Source organism: Strix aluco, chromosome Z (genome assembly GCF_031877795.1).
Source record: "Strix aluco isolate bStrAlu1 chromosome Z, bStrAlu1.hap1, whole genome shotgun sequence".
Taxonomy (NCBI): Eukaryota; Metazoa; Chordata; class Aves; order Strigiformes; family Strigidae; genus Strix; species Strix aluco.
Window position 1 is genome coordinate 15,859,734 of NC_133971.1, and position 20,043 is coordinate 15,879,776.

General features: G+C 39.5%; 2 protein-coding genes across 5 annotated transcripts in view; one reads left to right on the plus strand and one right to left on the minus strand.

Annotated features, from left to right (window-relative positions):
* The window catches only part of WDR41 (WD repeat domain 41), a 30,013-nt gene extending 14,290 nt beyond the window's left edge, over positions 1-15,723 (plus strand). For 2 of the 4 annotated variants that reach the window (XM_074813161.1, XM_074813160.1), the window contains 6 exons: positions 197-307; positions 1,620-1,804; positions 4,659-4,780; positions 6,889-6,977; positions 8,748-8,881; positions 10,738-15,723. In XM_074813161.1, coding sequence (XP_074669262.1) covers positions 197-307; positions 1,620-1,804; positions 4,659-4,780; positions 6,889-6,977; positions 8,748-8,881; positions 10,738-10,890 — 794 coding nt within the window. In that variant the 3' untranslated portion in view covers positions 10,891-15,723. Of the gene's footprint in view, positions 1-196; positions 308-1,619; positions 1,805-4,658; positions 4,781-6,888; positions 6,978-7,302; positions 8,882-10,737 lie in introns of those variants that run through there. The other 2 variants (XM_074813162.1, XM_074813164.1) reach the window with 2 other exon arrangements.
* A 110-nt stretch (positions 15,724-15,833) lies between these two features.
* The window catches only part of PDE8B (phosphodiesterase 8B), a 46,912-nt gene continuing 42,702 nt past the window's right edge, over positions 15,834-20,043 (minus strand). The window contains exons 19-21 of the mRNA XM_074813165.1: positions 18,181-18,348; positions 16,462-16,591; positions 15,834-15,946 (exon numbers count right to left, since the gene is read on the minus strand). Coding sequence (XP_074669266.1) covers positions 15,834-15,946; positions 16,462-16,591; positions 18,181-18,348 — 411 coding nt within the window. The remainder of the gene's footprint in view (positions 15,947-16,461; positions 16,592-18,180; positions 18,349-20,043) is intronic.

Here is a 20,043-nt window from a genome sequence, read left to right on the forward strand (position 1 = left end):
TAATAATAACACTGAAGTAATTTATTCCCATTTTCTTTGGTGTTATGAGTGGTCATAAGTGGCTTTGCACATCTTGAACTGTCTTACTTATGTTTTAGTTTGTGTCTTTCTGAAAATGATGTGTTTTATTTAAGCATAGCTACATTTTATTCTGAGTGATAAAGCTCATTTAGACAATTTCTCTCTGTCCTTGAAGTCATTTTTAGGTTGATGACTTCTAATGATGGGTCTGAAGGTTGGAATATCCTTGAAGTAAAACGCCTTGTTGACCATCAGGATAATATTTTATCATTAGTCAGTGTCAATGGTAAGAGTCATTTTATAATGTTACTAGTTTTCTTAGTTACCAGTGGGATATTTCAACTATTGAGTTTTTATTTGGACCAAACTTTTAACTGGAGTGAAACTTCATAAATAGTAAGTGTACCTTCCAGTGTAGCTGCAACAGTAGTTAAATATGACAGTATAATGACTTCATTTATGGATTAATAGTGAAATGAAACCAGGCAGGTTATGATGTAGAAAAGGCACAAAAGAGGCCATGTCATGGATGGGAATGGATCTCTGGATCTTCTTCCTGTTGGGAAAGTCTAAAATCCTATTTTCTTCTTCTGACTCTTAAAATGGAATATACAATGCCATGTCCTTTGCAGCTGTAGTCCCAAGGTAATTGAAAGTTCTGGGTGTGCAGATGTGGGCCTGCATATAGATCCATTATTTAGAGGCTCTGAAAGATGGTGCAGTCTCTGCTGCTCATTAGGGCAATGCTGAACTACTACTTGAAATTCTGTCTACTCTACTACAGGTATCAACCCCTTCTACTTTCGTTTTCCCTGTATTTTTTTATGGAGCACCCCCAGAGCCCAGGGCAAGTTATTCCTGGTGTGATAGAGTGTGTATTTGCCCTCGGGTTTATTTGTGACAGCCTGGTTGGGCACAAAGGGGCTGTGGTACAGGGGTAGCAAGAAGCTGGAAAGAAGAAAACTTGGATTCTATGGTAGTTGTTTATGGGGTTTCCTGTTGCCATTACTTTCTCCTTTTTTATTATGAAGGGGAAACAATATTTGGCTTAAAAAAACAATATGCTACCTGCATTAAGTATTGTTGAAGCAGTTCCTTTCCATGTGTGATTAACAAATTCATGGGCAGCTACTTCAATGTTGTCATTAACTCATCCATTTAATTTGTCATCAGTATTTCTATTTATGGCAAAGACACACTTTGCTATGTCTGAGAGCTGCTGACACACCTGCTTGTCCAAGAATAGAAGGGTTTTGTATGTGGGCAACAAATGAACTTCAAATACTTGTACATACTTCTGGTGACATTCCTTGCCTTTGCTATAGTGTACTGTGCACTGACTGGTGAATGTTCTCCTTCCTAGTTTTAATTTTACAAGAGAGAGCTCATCTCCTTTTGCTTATCTGAACTATGCTAGGTAATCAAATGAGTATTTACTCAAAGGGAGAGGTTTTTGTATAGTCAGTTATATACTGCACATTCTACGTAGCTTCACTTGAAAATGGGCTCTCAACTTTCTAGGGTTTGACTTTGTGTAAAATGGATTTTTTTTTTTTAATATCATTCGATTTCTCTGTGTGGTTTTTTTTCCCCTCTAGACTTGACTTTTGTGACAGGTTCTCATGTGGGTGAGTTAATAGTTTGGGATGCACTTGACTGGACAAAGCAGGCATCTGAATGCAACTTCTGGGACTCCTCTGTCCATCCAGATGTACAGCCAGAAATAAAGTTATCCCAAAGCCGAAATGAAACTTCAGTTCAACACTTAACATCTGATGAGGAGGTAAAAAGCTTTAAACAGAGTAAACTACTTCACATGAACTAGCATGACCCTACCACAGAAGGCCAAGTGTTTTGTGTTTTCAGTTTGCTTGTTTTAATATGAGAGGCTTCTTTAAAATGCACTCAGCTATTTTTTATACAGTCAATAGTTTTTATATTAAAAAATTTTGATCATTGAACTAACTGAAGGTTATAATATGTTGATGGTGTGGGAACTAACATAATGGACTGTCACAACAACATTTCTTTTTGACTGACGAAGATTTATTAGTTGTTTACAGTACCACTAGAGAAAAATAAATAGGAGGTGTGTGTTTTGATGGCATATATCTTTCATATTCCATGATTCTCGAAATGCAGTTCCCACAATAATACACCTCTTAAACCAGTTATAGCTGAGGGTTTCTGTGAAGTGAATTAAAAAATGGGTGTAAGTTTGTGCTTAGTAGTAAATAAATATGCTCCTTCTGTTCACATAGGCTATACTCAATTGTAAAGAGCACAAGTATGGGTCCAAAATCCAGTCTACTGTAATCATACTTTGGAGATAATTGAAGAGTTCTTGATCAGAACACTCAGGCAGAACCCAGTTATTGTTCAGAAAACACCAAAAATCCTCAGGTTGTTCTTTTGTGAAATATTACCAACTGTTAATGGCAAAAGAGAAGGTGTGTCATAGCTGGGGTACAGTGGGATTCTGTTTTGGGGCCTGTTGGTCCATTGGTGAGGAATGAGTATGAATCCATTTCCAGAAATCCATTTCTGAGATATGAGCTATAACAAAACAAAAGTGATGGAAAAGCCTGAATGTAGGCTGAGGGCCAAGTAGTCACCCAATGCATTTGTCTGTTTGTAAGAAGAGCATTTCTGAAACACTGGAGAGAGAAACGTGGGGATAGAGATGTAGTTGTCTCTAAAGGCAGGCTTTCCAGCAGTTTTGTTGTGGGTGCTTAGTTCTAGCATGAGCAAAAAGCCAATCCAATTCAGGAGGAATTCTATAATTTGGCTTAACATTTTGATTCCCTGCTCGAAAGCTACAAAAGATGTGTTTTAAGGGAGGGGAAAAGAATTTTGCGAAGTTCAGAAATAGTTAAAACATTGAATGTGAAATCTGAGGCTGCTGAGGACTTTCTTCCATTCATAGAACTAAACTAAAATAGTTACAGAATTTTATTTATGAGACTTTTGAATGGTGAGAAGAAAAGGTGGTTCGAGTGTTATGTCCTGAAATAGAAGGTGCTTTTAGGGCAGAGCTGTCTGTATTGTAAAGTTCCTACTTAGAAAGTGGTGAAGAAATGTATTCCTATAATGAATTACTTTGTTACCTGCTATCTAGAAGCAGAACACTGTTCATGTTAAAAATAAAATAAAATTGGTGTTTTCTCTGTTAGGAACTTTGTCAGCAAGCTTGGTAGTTAGGTAGTTGGAGAAGATGTACTTGCCTGGTTTGACACTGTGCTTGTAGGCAAAACATCATTCAGAAACAAATGAGATTGTAATGATTTGACAATACCGGGAAACAGTGCTAAGGAGTGCATCTGCTGTCCTGATAGGTGCGTGTGTGGTTTTTAACTTGCCTGTTAAGATAGGTGTACAATTTACACTTCATCTTTTGCAAAGCTATAAGACTATATGAAACTCAAGAGCCTGTCTGAAGGTAGAAGACTCTAAGGGAGAAAAGGCTGAGATACAGGAGTGGAAAGCCATTGAATTGAGCCTCCCACAAAACTAGGAAAATAATAAAAATGGACTCAGTGTTTTTTCCTTGATTTGGTAGAGCACTATCAGAAATCTGCACTTAGTTTCAGAGCTGTTGGAGCTCCCACCACAGATGTGCATGAGGAGAAAACAAAAGTAAATGGAAACAAAACCCAGCAAAAACCTGGACAAAGAGTTTTGAACAGTATCAAAACACCGTTGAATATAAATACAGGAGATTTTAGTCAAAGACACTGGGTTACCAGTTTTACAAAATGTTGACAAGGGTGTAGTGTGGACTGCTTATGAGACACTAATGTTTGTGCTGTGTAGTTGGAAGCAGACCATTCAGGGGAAGGATCCAGCATATCATCGCCTAATAAAGGTATCTTCAAAAACTCAAATATATACTGAATAGAAACATTTTGCACTCCTCTGTTTGGTACCAAACGTTCATCGTGTGTACGTACACATGACTGTATGTTTGTTCCCTCTGAAATAATTACAACTCACGAGAGGGTCCAGGTCCAATGATCTGTAAACTGTTTGTGGCTTTTTAGGGCCATGATGGTTATAAGACAGAATCCCTGCACATTTCAGAAAGAGCACTGAATGCAAAATGGTTCCAGATCTTTGCAATATTGTGTAATAACTTTCTGTGAGAGAGTTCCTTTTCTACACTCAGTAGAGTACAAATGCTTGAGCAAGAATTCTTTGTGAAGCTTCAGTTAAATTTTTAAAGAAATGGCAAGAATGCAGAACAGCTTCTTGTATATTCAGTCTTTCTGGATAAAACAAGAGTTTGTCAAAACACAGAATGTTATTTTAATGTAAAAACATAAATTTCATTGGAGAAATATGTTGATTTGTTGGTATCCTTGATTTCTGCTTAGACTGTAAGGTACAAGATGAAAATACAGAAATGAAACAACTGCTTAGAGTATACGAGGATGTCTCATTTCCTCAAAAAAAAAATCCGTATTTTTTTCTATAACTTGCTGATTCTGTGTGTTTGGGATAAAGCAATAACACAAGGACAGAAATAAGCTAGATAATGCAGGCTAGATGATGTCATAGTACTGTTGGAAATCCATTACACGCAGGGTGATCTTTCACTATCTGTTTCTGTAAGTTGTTACATTGGATTTTCTTTCCAGTGTGTGTTTGCTGCTGTTGGGAAAGGCATATACGTATATAATCTTCAAATGAAGCGTGTGATTGCCTGCCAGAGAACTGCTCATGACTCCTCTGTACTACACATTGAGAAACTTCCAAACAGGTATGAGTCATGGTACACTTTGTTAATGCAGTAAAGAAATGCAGAATTTGGAAGGGTGGCTAGAGATAGTCTGTAAAGCTACATCTGAGTTCTGGGGCAGGGACATGACCTTTAGTTTGATTTGCTTTTACTAGATAGAGCTTGTTGATCTAATTTGTCCTAGTTTGAGTGAGTGGTGGGGGTTCTTGGTAGTGGTGGAGGGGCTACAATGGTGATCCCCTTTGAGAAGCTTCTCAAAGCTCCCCTGCCTCCAAGTTGGACCTGCCTTTGCACCAAGGTCGAGCCAATTAGCTGTGCCTCTGCAATATGACATTTAAGAAGGGGAGCCTTGGAGGAGGAGTTGGAGTTGGGAGGAGAAGTTGCGAGGAGAACATCTGTGCAAACACCGAGGTCAGTGGAAGAAGGGAGGAGGAAGTGGGGGGACGTGGGCTGGTGCAGAGTCCCTGTGCAGCCCATGGTGAGAAGGCAGGGCTGCTACCCGTGGAGGTCTGTGGTGGAGCAGATGCCAACCTGTGGTCTGTGGGGGCCCCACACTGGAGCCGCTGACTGCACCCAAAGAAGGCCAGGACCCTGTGGGAAGAAGCACTGCTATTGTAGTTCAGCACTGGGAGGATTGCAACATGCTGGGGTGTCCCACACCAGAGCAGCTAGGGAAATGCTATGGCCTGTGGGAGGGACTCATGTCAGAGAAAGTTTGTGGAGAACTGCCTCCTGTGAGAGGGGGACCACACTGGAGCAGGGGGGAGAATAGCAGAAGCTTCCTGCCTCTCCCTGAGGTGGAAGAAGGGGTAGGACTGACTGCGCCCTCCAGCCCCTGTCCCCTGTGCTGCTGGTGGAGAAGTGGTAGAGGTATCAGGAGCAAAAGCTGAGCCCAGGTAAAAAGGAGGGGTGAGGGGAAGGTGTTTTCAAGATGTTGTGAGGCTTCTCACAGTCCTACTCTGTCTGTTAAGTGGTGGTGGTGTTAGTTTCTGAATTAAATTTATGTTCTTTTTTTTCTTCCCTTAAGAAGTCTGTCTTGTCTGTGACTGTAATGGATGAGTCATCCCTCCCTGTCTTTATCTTGATTCCTGAGACTTTTGCTTTGCTTTTTCCTTCTCAGTGTTGGGAGGGGGGGAAAGGGGGAGTGAGTGGCTGCATGGTGCTCAGTTGCCCTCTGAGCTCAAACCACTGAGCCTTCTGCTTTATTTTCTCCTCACTGTTGTGCAGGAAGTGAGAAGTGAGTGGCTGCACAGTGCTTAGTTGCTCTCTGAGCTCAAACTGTGGCAGAATTTTTGAAAATGCATCATTGTAATTCAGTGTTGAAAACCTATAATCCAGTATGCTTGATGTACAGGCTCAGAGTGAAATATCTTGGCTCTTTTCAAAGTCAGACTTGATAAAGCACTTTTGTCTACACTGTGAAAATTGAGCTTAGTGGCATTTTACTTGTATAAAGCAAAGGCCTATGACATATTTGGTAAATATTTTTTCACTAAATATTTTGTAGCAGTTGAAATGTTTTAACAAAAAGAACTTCCAGCCTTTGTTCATTAGTGCTGAATTTCTAGCTGGAACTTATTTTGACAGTCAAGTTGGACAATTTGCTACATATATATAATCTAACAGTTGTGTTGTTAGATCCCTTTATACTCTTGTTCAATGGAGCAAAAGTCTGTCAGGAGATAAAAATTAGGGCCTTGATCTTGTAAATGCATGTGCTGTTCTAAACAGGTAATGAAATGGAGTATCTTTCCTTTTGTTGTTTTTCCATAAGAAAAAATAAGTTTTTGCTTAGTGAAAGTAAGCTTATGGAAGCCAGTTAATAGAACTGTGTTTGCAGAGTCTGGACTTGTTTTTGTTTTAGAGAGTGGTGTGCTTTTAAAATGGGATTGAAAATGTATTTTTTTTTTCACCTATTTTGCAAGTACATTGTAGTTTGTCCTACTACAAATGCATCTTGTTTTGTATGGGACATCTGGATGTCCTGCTACGTTTGAGAATTCTAGCAAACTTGTGTAGCATACTTGTGTAGAACCTGAGGCGCTTGCTGTCTCTTTTATAGAAACATCACAAGGTGACTTGTGCAGATAAGTATCCATGCTAGCGTTGCTTATCAACTGTTTTTACAGGCAGCTGATCTCCTGTTCAGAAGATGGCAGTGTGCGCATTTGGGAGCTCCGAGAAAAGCAGCAGCTGCCAGCTGAGCCAGTTCCAACAGGTTTGCTAGTAGTGGGGGGTGAAAAGAACATTGAAAAAGAGTAACAGGAAACCCAGTATTTACCATATCGGAACAGAGAGGCTTACAGCTTTGTAAGAAGAGATAATGTCTTGTGTTCAACCAACTGATAACAGGGGTGGGAGGGGAAACTGAAGAAGACATGGGTGTGCAAGCCCTTCAAGATCTGATATGGGAATTTAGAATATCGAGCTGAAGTGGTTCTGTGCCATAAAGCTTATTTAGAGTGTACATTGTATCAGCTGGTTTAACAAAAATTATGACCTCTCCTGACAAACCTTGATCCACTTCTCCTTGTACTCAATAGTGCTGGATCCTCTACCATGCAAGAGTAAATAGTTGCAGAACCTTGTGAAGAAAGCTAAAGAGAAGCTTGTGGATGAGCAGCTGGCACAAAAACATGTGTTTTCCACATCTCCTCCTTGAACTTGGAATGACAGTGGGACTCACTTGGAGGCTGTATCCAACTTCACTTACTTACTACCTCTGGGTGTCCCAGTCCTCAGGGCTAGTTGCTAATGTTTTAGGAAGTACATACATTGCCTGTGTAGTGCTTGCTGTTCTTTGACTAGGCTGGCAGCTTCCCTGGGCGCTGGTAGTTGTGGTCTTGGACAGGTGCTCTGGACAATATAATTAGCTTTATGGATTGGCATCAGTAATGAGATGTTACTGTCTCTTGTAGGAATTTTTTTATTCCAGCTGTGAATAATTTTCTTGATGTATATTGTCTGCCTGACTGTTCACCTGTTGATGGTAACTTTTGCAAATATCTTTTTGCTGCCTGGGTTGATTTAGAAAACTTTTTCAGTGTAGCTGGTGACAGCTGATCTACACAGTTCTGTTTCTTATTGTGACAAGTGGTACTTGGTTTCACTTTGGAAATTTATAGTTTCTATGATTGGAGACATTTGAAAGAAACCGTATGCAATACTAAGATAGGTGGACTGCTGTTGATTCGCTCTATTTTTATACTAAGGAATCCCCTGAGTAGTTGTTCACCTCTCCAGTTACCTCTTGTACCAGGGCCATGGTCTAGCACACTTCTTGTTTTGTGTGCTGATGGGGCTGAAGAAGAGGCAAAAAGAAAGTCTGAACTGCATTGTGTACAGAACCCAACTTTCTTACTTGTTTCAGTATTATTACACAGTTCTTCTGGAGGCTATGACACAGATGTGTATTTTCTTGCTATCTAAGTGGAACAGGTGGAGTAATAAACTCCAGTTTGGCTGATAGTTTTAAATCTGAAGGAGAAAGCCAGTGGGCAGTATAAAACCAGGCAATTCAGCATCAGAAACTTGCTTGTTACATGTATGCCAGCACTCTAATGCCTTAGTGCAGGACTCACAGGGAGAGACTGGCACCTCATTTCTCTCCTTACTGCACATGTAGTGGTTTAGGAGGACAGAGCAAAGGTAAATGTCACTGTCCTGCATCTACCTTTTGTTGTTCAGTTAGTTCATTTAGGCAGTCCTCGGATTTCTTGCTAAATCTTTATATTGTCTGATCCAGGTGAGTAATTCAGCGTGTTAGCTAAATTACGTCTAGTAAGGACAAAAGACAAAGTAGCTATGCTTCCTTCTCCCTCAAGGTGAATAATCCAGATACAGAAATGCTGCACAGTACAAAGCTGCCATCATGTTGTCATGCAGACTGTCATGCTTTTAGATTTTAAGTGACTTATGTAGTTCTCTCTAGCTAGAGGAAATAAATTATATCTGTGATTTTTGCCAAAATAAAGGATATTTTTTCCAGGGTTTTTCAACATGTGGGGCTTTGGAAGGGCAAACAGGCAGGCAAGCCAAGCTGCTAAGAAGATGCAGGAAAATACACCTATGTATTTCTTGGAGCTTGTTGGTGATTTGATTGGTCATTCATCAGCTGTGCAGGTAGGTCAGTTTTAGTAAGAACAAGAAAAAATGAATTTCACTTGCTAATGTAATTTTGGTGCTGTTACTTTAACAGCTGTAACTTTTGACTGTCGGTTTCTGGAGGCTGGGAACACGTTGGTTGTGGGGTATATGTAGTGCAGTGTGAAAACAATAATCCATACTGACTTAAAGTTCTAATGAGAACTCAAACACTCACTGGTGCCCGAGGATTGTGTGTGCAGATGTATACGTACATGCTACAGATAATCTGGTGGGGTATTGGGTTTCCTTGTAGACTGCAAACCGTACAACTGAGAACTGTGTGTTTATTCCAGATCTCATCTTAACTTCGCAATCTAAACGAGCTCACATAAAATGAAACTCGTTCAGGAATTTCTTAGCCCTCTGTGCTGTGAGCCTTAGGAGGTCTTTAATTTTACATCAGGTACCATTCAGTGCTTCTGTCTGCCTAATAGAGCATTTTTTTGTTTTACATGGCATTTTCCCTCCATACCTTGTCATGTTTGACAAACCTATTGGGGTAACAAATCACTTTCTTACAGTGGACTTCTATGCATATTGTTGGCAGAAGCAGGGGCAAGGGCAGGTAGAGAGGAGTAGTGTGGTTCTGCAGTAGTATACTCACAAGTATTCATGAGACTGACTGGATTTCAGAACCACTACTGCCAAAAGCTGAAAGCTTTTCACCAATAGCTAAGGTGAACCTTTCTGCTCCAGGGGTTTCTGCAAGTCTTTCTGCACCTCTCTACCATCTTTCTTTCTGAAAAACTGTTGAAAGAGGCCCTATTATCAATATGGAAAGGTACTATCTAAGAAAGAGGACATAATGTAATTCAGCAAGAGGCACAGCAAAGATGATGAGAGGCACATATTGGGTCTTTGCTAGGACTCTGCAGAGCCAAGGAGTAACTGAGATGATGGTAGATGTGATTTTCTGCAGTGCTTTACATAGGGAAAATTTCATTTTTAAACCCTGGTCAGACTGGAGCAGTTGAGGCTGGAAATGTTGAGTATCGATGAAATGTAATGATCAAAGATGTGGTCTTGGCCAGAGTATTTCTACTGGAACTGCATAGCTAGTAAGTGGCTATTCCCAGAGCTGGTAGGGTGTAGCAGTCCTTGGCTTGAATGCTTTCCCTGGGCAGGTCACTTCAACAAGCTGAAGAATTGGGACACTGCAAGCATGCTATAGTGGCACACGTGGTCTGGTTCCATTGGCTGTTGTGTTGAACTGCAGTTAGTGGCTAATTTTAGGCAGCCTTGTGGAGGTCTCTGAAGTCAGGGATGACTACATGACTTGTCAGCTTCATTGCTCTTGCAAAATTCCTCCACTGCTGCTGTACTTTTCTCCTGAGTCACAGGTCTTGCTGGTTTCGCTTCCTCTGTGACCAGGCACATGCTTATGTCTGTCACAGTTGTTTACTCTTTGATCCTTCCAGGTGTGGAAAGTAGTCTGTGCTGGTGTGTGGGAAGGGGACAGTGTACCCAAGTAAACAGAACAGTCAGTGGCTTCTGTTCCTAAGAAACCAGGAGATCATAGTTCACGCAAGTCACTCACTCTTCTACTGCTGACTTGCAACAAGTTTCTTCAATATTCGTTGCCTTAGCTTCCCTATCTGTAAGGCTTTACTGCTTTTTCTAAATTGAGATATTTCAATGTGAAGTGCTGTTCAAGATTTAGTTTTGTGTAGGGATTTTATGAAATCTCAAACACATAGGAAGTATACTTTGTAATTTTGCGTACTGATGTACATTTCAGACACACATTTGTATAGTCCAGCTGTACACTGAACAGGTAAGCGAGCTGACAATCTCATGTGAGCATCATGGTAATAGTAATTGTTGCATTGCAGATGTTCCTGTACTTCGGTGAACTGGGACTGGCTACATGCTCTGCTGACCACCTCATTATTTTGTGGAAGGATGGTGAACGAGAATCTAGACTCCGCAGTTTAACACTGTTTCAAAAATTGGCACAAAATGGTGATTTGCAGATTAGATTTTAAATTGCTTGAATGCATGCTACTTAAGTATAAACTGGATGTGTGTTAAACATGAGTGTAAAGGAAAGTCTGAGCTACTGGGAATGTGACTACCAGTGAAGTTTACACTTAATGTCATGTATTATATTGGAATTTTTATTAGTTGCTACTGTTCTTCTCAAAGGAGAATTCAGCATGGTGAAACTTACGTGGCTTACTCAACAGAAATGGCATTCTCTTGAAAGACTGAAGATAATGATGACTCATTAAATGGTTTCTAATATTATTCCTAATATTTAAAAAATATCATGGGTGGATGTAAAAATTATGATTTGTGAAAATCCTTAGGTGGATCATGACTAAAGCAGCTGGGGGACATTTCACAGTGTTACATGCAGAAAGGCACAGAAAAAAATCTGAGATTTCCTGCTTTATGTAATTTATTTCTTGAAGCTAAACTTTAGTTACAGGCTCAGATTTGGGTTTTTTTTGTAGATGATACACAAAAGAAACAGTTCTCAAATAGAATTTTTGCGTTTGAAGTTACTATCCTGCACCAAGGGTAAGAGCAAGGAGAAAAGTAGGCAATACCAGTGTGGCAGGTTTCATTTTTGGCAAAGAAAGGTATATAGATATGTCTTGCTTGCAGTAGCTGCAGTTTTACTGTGGGTTAACCTACACTACTGGAGTTCACACAGCACCATTACCATGTCTAGCATTAAGTGTGATTGATTAGTTTAGCTTAGTCTTTCCATAGTGCATTCATTGAATTAATTTATATCTAATAAAAAACACTGGCCTTACCATGGATTTTCAGGATGTAAAATACTTTCTTAAGCAGTAGCAGTTGATGTGTTCAATACTAGCACAACACTTCTGCCAGATGAATACTAAATTCTCAGTGAAGCTTGAGTGCAGAGAAATCTGCACCAAGTTTGTAAGGATAAATGGTACTTTAGAGTTTAAAAATAAAAAGCCTTTAAGTACACAATGCTTTTTTCAAGTCTGAGATAGCAGCAGTAATCTGAAAGCTAAACAGGATTGGGGAAAAAAAGCCCAAACTAAAACAAAACCCCTGAACCAATGCAGTAAAAACGCAAAAGGAAAAGAAAAAAACCAAAACAAGGTTAAACCTAGAACTGATACAGAGAAACTGGGAGGACGAGATAGTGAGTGGTAAGTTGTCATTTGAACAAAGATCTAGGGAAGGGAGGAGTCTGGGAACTTAGTGATTGTAAAGCCATGTAGAAGAAGGTGCTGCTGTCCTTAGGTCTACTCAGAAGATCCAGTTTAGTAAGAAGAGCCAACTGAGTAAGTTTCAGTGCCATCTCTTCCCTTTGAATCCATGACAACTGTTTTCAGTACAGGAGACTACAGGGCTGTAATTCCAGACTTAAGATCCAGCAGCTGCAGTAAGTGCAATTAAAACAAAAGGCTAAGCCACTCTTGACAAGAGCAGAATCAAAAGGAGGAAGCTCCAGCTTCCTAGAAGAAACCAAGAAGCCTTTTAGACTTTCTTCCTCCAGCCCCCATGGGTGCTTGCCTTCCCCCTACCACCCAGAAGCCAAGCTTTGCCTCTTGAGTCTCACCATAATCTTCCCTGGAAGGTGGGGCAGAGGGACAGTAAAATTTTGAGCTGTATTTTTTTCCCCCACTTTAGTCAACTTGTACAACTAATCTTATTTGAGTGTAGAGCTCAAAATGACATATTTCAAAACCACAAAACAGATGAAGAAGTTGTTAAATTACCTTCTCTCAATTCATGAAGGTTGTCAGTGTTAAATCTTCAGCTGCATGTTCTTTGCTTAGGGTGGCTATTCTCTAGGAAGGGTGTTTGGATGACAACTGATAACATGCTTTTAGGTATATGGTATTAAACTTGGGGCAGAAAGGGATGTTAAACCTTTCTGTCTGTCAGTCTGCATTGTTTCAGCTTGTCTATCAGCAAGTGTTGCATTTTTGGTGACTGCAGTACAAGCTGGGGAGATCAGTTTCTCTTTGGCTCTTTTTTCCTTGTTTCAATTGAGAAATAGCTGTTTAGTTGCATATAAGGTGTGTGTGTTTACACATTGTTACTAAAACTTTACAGCAAAAGCTTATAAAACAAGTTTTTCTTGGAGAGGCTACTGCTATAATCAGGATCTCAGTTGTAACTAGAGAGAAGGAACATAAGCTTTTTATTATCTTTTTCCTATACCACGAGTACAACTATTTCATTTTTGTGACTGCTTTTAAGTGAATACCTGGTAAAGAAACAGATCTATTTAACTGAACAGTTCTAGTCACAAAACTCACTGTGCATTTCACAGGGATGTAATTCAGCCTCAAATAGTCCTACATGCATGTGTAAATACTTGCATCTATCAAAAGTGCCATTGTTCTCAGTTACAATCCATTGGTAACAGATCTCCCAAGGGTCTCTTCCTTGGGAAGATGGTTGTTAAAAGATGCTTGAGTTTAAAGTATTAAATGATTTGTTTTACAAATGAACTTTGAGCATAACAGTAAACACAGTAAGGCTATACTAGCCCTCTCCTGTTAAATAAGAGTTTGGCACTTGCTGTTGGGAAGTGCAGTAAGCAGAATTAGGGTGATGAGATAAGAAATTTTACTTCTGCCTTGTGTCCTTTTAAATTTCTTTTTCCACCCCACTGTAATGCAGAATTCCATATGTTCACATAATGAAAGTAAGTATCTTTCAGACCTACCCTTAATAGTTGTACAACTCTGAGGTGTCTGTTTTACTGTCAGTATCTGCACTGAGAATAGCATGAAACAAGCAGCTGTTAGTCAGCTGGACAGGTTAGAGTCTAGGAGATCTGACACAACTGGCAGATGATGATTAGTCTATGCTGATTTCTTTTGCTCTTAAAGAGGACACATCTCCACACAAATTACTCTTTTTGCTTAGTCTCTGACTGGGGAAGAAACACAGGATCTTGCAACAAATACACTGATTCCACATTAATGCCTTAACTTGTGAATCAGAACTGAGGCTGAACTTTATTTCACCTTTCCACCATTCACATTTTCTTCTTTGTGACAGAAATGTGACAAAAATAGTGAAATGTTTCACATGGATGTGGTCTTACAGTGTTGCTGCATTTAACAAAGTAAGATGACAAAGCTTTGAATCTTGTGAAATTATTTTCTCTAATGCAAGCTGCAGTGAGTGTTCAGTCATCAGAATAGTTAAGGTACAACCACTAAGAACACTAGTTCTAAATCAAGGAATAGTAAAAGCAGTTTACACTATAAAAATCTGAGGATCAGCTTATCTGAATAAAAATCCATTGAAGAATGTTGCAATAGATAATAAGAAAGAGTGAATAAACATACTTCACCAGAAACACCATTCTTCAAATATACACAATGCAGCATTTTAATACACAGCAACCTGCCTTAGCTATGACAGAAGTAAGGTTCTATTACAATTCTAACAAAAATATAGCTTATATACATTTCTTCGCACATACATTTTATGAATGTTTCCTTTTGTTTCAGAACTCGGTACAAAACATACAAAAAAGGTTGGCACATCATGTAAGCTACCTGCAGTAAACAACAATCATTGTCACTTTTCTTCCACAGCAATTTAAACTCTGTTTGGGTTGGTTTTTTTCCTTTATCAGATTCAATTCTTGATATAGCATAGGGGAGGTAAAGACTATGTTCAAGAGCTTTCCTTTTAATGAGTAGTGGACTGCTGTTTCAACTGTAGCCACAGCTTTGACGGTCTTGCCTGCAGACTGGAGTGCAGTGTTAAAAATCAGCAGTTCTGCTAGTATTTATTAACTGAATAGTCTGAGAATAGTCTAAAATTTGAACTCATGTTCATGTTCTGCATGTGATTAAAATGAGATGTACAAAAATAAGCATTTGTGCTTTGGAAGCTTTAGCATAAATTTTGTATCTTAAAACTAATGAAAACTATGTTTGATTTCTAACTTATTTACATCTTTTCAAGTACTTTTTACATCACAAAACAAACCAGCATTTTATTAGGAGGGTAAAAGCAGTACAAATTAATTATAATACTCTTTGTTATAAATTATAACCTGGAAACTTTTAAAAAAGCGACAGGTTCATCCTAGAAGTAGCACAATATATGGACTTACCATAAAACTTAGATCAGCTTAATAAAATTGATGACCATGTGTACAAACACCACTTTATAAAAAAGTATGTTGATCAAGTGCCACAATGGTTTTTGCGTAAAATTTGATGAGACATTGCATGGTAGCATCTCTAAGATGGCAGAGAAATGTGTGAATGGCACCAGTTATACAGAACATGCTTATTTTCCTCTATTATATGACCAATTTTAAGGGACTTTGACTCCTACCAAGATTTTATGTGGAAAAGAAAGAAGGGAGAGTGGGTGGTGCTCTGAGAGATAGACTCTGTAATAAGAAGGTCATTTTAAATGGTGGAGAGTTTGGTTTTTACTGTATCCAGTTTATTGAGCTTTACTTGTTCTAATGTGTATGTTCTCTTTAGAATTATGATTCAGAGAGCTGAAGAGTATCAATAGAATTGGAGCAAATTTACGCTAAATAATTGTGAAGTTTTTATGCTTATTTTTCAGCCTGTTCTTACTGTACTGGTGACTAGATTACCCCTCTGTCTGAGAAACAGTTGTGTGAAGTGTTAGTGAATACAGTTGTATCAATTACAGGATTTGACAAATGCATATTCAGTATTAGAAATCAGTTTCAGAAGTACATTTTCTGACACAAAATGTTATTTCCAAAGAGCACTTATTGATCTGTGGATTATGTAGCCTTTTTGAAAACATTTTTCCTGTAGGATTCAGAGAAGCTTGAAAGTGATGAATAAAATATTTCCTTCTTGCCACACAGTCTTAATTTCACTGGAAAGGAAACACCATCTCTCTTGTAGCCAAGTCAGTAAGTGATTCACAGTGAAACTGGTAGATCAAGAGGTCTGTTTTTCTTGCCTTGGTGTCAGTTGTTTTCTGATGGGAGTCTGAGACTCTTGCACTTTAACTCATCCAGTGTTTTCCAGTGTTTGTAGTTATTAGCCAAGTGTTGCATCAGAACAGGCAGATGTGCAAATGCTAAATGAACAGGAGAAACAGTTGTACTATGTAAACAGAATGGGCAGAATAACTAATCTGAAATTGGCATTCTCCTGCTGTTTTTTGTTCCTTCAGCTGTAAGCTAATGCTAAAAGGGGAAAGACTTTGTTCAGTCTGTTTCTCTTTCAAGCAAAGCCCCTTGTATGATGACCTTATTAAATTATGCTAGCACACAACCACTGATCTCAGTTTCTGCTGTTCTGAAGAAATACATTGCTAAAGGAAAAAAAACCCCTAGATTAAAAAAAGCTTAGTTTTAAGCCATTATTCCTTCATTCTTTACATAGATTGTCTGGTAAGCGCTCAGCTTTCATAAAGCTGGTGTTACGTGCAGTGAAACAGGCTTCAGCAACGTCATTGCTTAGATCCTATGCTGTACTGCTATTCTACAGGTACTACCCTTGAAAAAAATGGACTCATGGCCAGTTTGAGATTATTCATTTTATTAGAAATATCTGCCTTAGAGTAAGGAAGAAAAAAGCAGAAGTACTTACCATCCCACGCATCGAACATATCTGTTATAAAATAATCAATGAAGGAAATTTGAGACTTGGGAATGCTGCAGGTGTTTCTATCAAATACTGGCATTACAACAGGCAGACCCTGTCTCTTCTCTTCATCAGTCTAAGAAAACAAAACTCCAGTTAGCCCTTAGAGCTTTGCTGGCTTTCACGCTGGAGTAGCAAAGGCCAGGGGATCAGATGAATTTCAGTAGGAGAGTTGAAACAAACCTTAGGACCCCTGAGGTGAACTGCCTTAGTTTCATGTGCTTTATTTTGTCTGGAACAGGGATGGAAATCAAAACCTCTTCCCTTTCACAGGTACTCTATTACTGTAGTGCTGTGATTGCTCTTGGCTCCAGCGAGACAGAACGCTCTAATCTGGTCATTAGGGCACACCAGCTAAAAATGGAAAATGGGGTTGCAGAGTCCTTTTGCAGAGGACAGGTTTGATCTCTCCATTTTTCCACATCTCTATTGGCTGTTTCAAACGATTTGTCTTTTAAGTAAGAGGGATGTTGCTGTTGCTACTTTCTCTGCTTGTATTGGGTTATAAGATGAACAGAAGTAAGGGTATGCCCTTTAGTTGTGTGTCCACAACTGGAAGAGGATTGGTTTTGTTGTGCTCAGTATGGTGGAGGAGCCAATCACCTCAACAGTCTTAGAATTTAATTACAAAAAAACATGTTAAGTAGTATAGTCAGCACCTAATGCTGGAATTGGCAGCAGAACAGTCCCCAGAATTACCAGATGAGGTTAATGAAGAGCAGAACAGTTCTCAGCACCTCACACTGCTGCCAGCAGGATAGTGCCAAAGATTGACAATTTAAAGCTAGCTTGTGATACCTCGACTGCTAAGGAGATACAGCCTAAGTGATCCTTGTTCTTACCTAGGAAGTGATCGAATTTATTCACTATGATTAAAATGAAATTCAGACATGTCCCAGGCACTAACTACTATTTTCTTTCAGTAATAACTATCACACGTATGATAGGAATTTGGATGGTAGGCATGCCCACTTTTCTGTCTCTTCAGTTCCACACAATTAGTGGCAATTAAAAGCTTAAGAATCTATCAGTTGTTCAAATGAAGAACTAGAAGAGTATTTCACTTTCAGAAGGCTGGTGCATTTGTGTTAGAAAAAGAAAGGAAGGAAATAAGAAAGGAAGTTGAGCTACTAGTTCTGTCCAGAGAGATCTCATGTGATAAGTATTTACACTGCCTACCTGCCTGCAGTACTGGCCTGATACATCATCTGCTTACCATGACAAAAGTTCAGATACCCTGTTAGAAGAGAAAGGGCCAGTCCAGTGATTCAGTTGAGGGGCTACATCAGGCATGGATCTTCCTGCTCTCTTCAGGGAAGATACTGGGACTAGAAGCTAGAATGGTGATGGTCTTGAGTTTCAGGTGATTAAATTGACTAGGGCTAATCAGATAATTTTGTTTTGGCCAGATGGAGAAAGCTGAAAGCATAAAACCTCCTTTTCACCATTCTGTACTGCAGGCTTTATGGTAAGCAAACTAGCTAACTGACTGGAGTGAATTCTTCTGCATGAAACTGAGAGACCAGTTCTGACTGGGGTCAAAAAGCATACGTCTGGACTCCCATGGTGATGCCAGGCAGACCCTGTGTGGAACAACAGCAGACCAGCCAGTGTGCACTTTCTTACATAACATAATAGTCAAACTAGAAAAATACACATACATACCTGGGCAAAATACTCCTCTGAAATCCTCCCTGCCCATTCGATACATAGCTCTAGGGGGCGACATGGGTTTGCTACATCTGCACATTTAATCATCATGCGCTTGATCAGTGTCTGGTTATCTGGAAAATTTGTTATATTGGCTGTACATTCACAGTCACTGCCTTCGCTCTGTAAAAGAGAATTGGTTTCAGGAGCCAGTGGCCAGCATCCCTGCTAGCAGGAGCAAGGGCATCATTATCAGCTGTATTGCACTTAGGTAGTAAGCAGGCACCCAACCTGACACCTAATTTCCTGCAGAGAACCAGGAATTTGGAGAAGAAAGTGATGTCTGAGAACTGCAGCCTTGCTAAGTAATGAATGATAGCCTTACATATGATAGGTGGAGGTTCTTGGAATTAATAGCAAAGTCTGTGAAATAAAGGCTCTTTATCAGGTAGGGTGAGTTACCCTTCTCTGCATCCCAGCCTTGCCCTCCTGGAACAGGACCAGGATAGGGGACTCGTCCACCAACTGCAAGCTGATAAACCACCCTCACTGCTCAGTCTTTAAATCTGGGGATAGGGCTGGTAGGGGGCTGCTTAATTTAGGGGAGTTTCTAGAATTTCATTTACATTCCTAGATGAAAAAACTGTGGTAGGTACAGGAGGTGAACCAACCTGCACAACTGACTGTTACTTTTACAGGTAGAAAAGCAGGTCTGTGCCATTCAATTCCAAACTGCCGCCTTTGTGCCGGATTTTGAACCCTCAGCCTGGAATACTTCTTGGTTTTAGTTACTAACTAGGATGAAGTCTCAGATAATCTATGAGATTAACAGTAGGAAAATGCAGGAGTGGCTGACTGACTGCAGAAAGTCTCTGCTTGCTAGGCAGTAAAATGCCAAACTGCTTATTGACTGCTCTGGAGCATGGGTGGAGGGGACAGAGTAGTTACTACAAGTCTGCTGTGGCATTATCTTCTGGGTTTTGAACAGTTTAGAAGGGCACAGGTATATTATATTCCTTATTGAGTAATAAAAAGCCTCCACCTCAGCTCACCATGGCATTAACGCTATTCTCAAAATAATATATTTGTGTAATTATGGCCTCCCTTCACTGCTAAATTCAACTCTTGAGTCAAAAATTGAACATAAATACTTTTTACCACCATGGCTAAATTAATGTCTTTGTGGTTTATGGGGAGATATTTTGCAGTGACTCTTGCCAATTCAGGCATTAATCTTCTAACTTTATGTTTAGCAGTTAATTTTTTTCAGCATGGGCAGCCCAGCGAAGAGCTGCCAAATTAACCCTGTTCCTTAACTGCTGTTCAAGATCAAAAATAGAAAGAGCCACTATTAACAATAAGGAACAGAACAACCTAATACTGGGGAAAAAAGCAAGTCTGTAATACAAGTGGTTCTGTGTTCCACTTTTATTGCTCAACTCTTGTACATTTTAAAATGGCCTCTGCTATAAATCAGTAAGATAAAGGAAAGTGAGTCAAAGACAATGTTTTCTATAGGTTAGAAAAGCTAATTGCAGTAGAGTGTATGGAGAGCATTTAAAATCTCATTAGGAAGTGCTGGAACAAATGTATTCATGAGATAAAATGGGAGAATTCCCAGAAATGTGTTCAGAGCTTGGAAACACTGTGGTTTCAGTGAGGCTTATGAATCTAAATCTTACAGGCCAATGTGGGGATACCAGAAAACTACAGTTTTAAAAGGGTGGAGATGGAGGACACATTTCACAAAAACACTTAAGCTGTCAGAGGGAGGAATGAGAAGCCATATCTCCCAGTGACACCTCAGAGGGCATTTTTATAAATTGGTGGAGGAAGCTACTATCTGGGTTCACATGTAAGTGCCAAGAAACCTGAGAG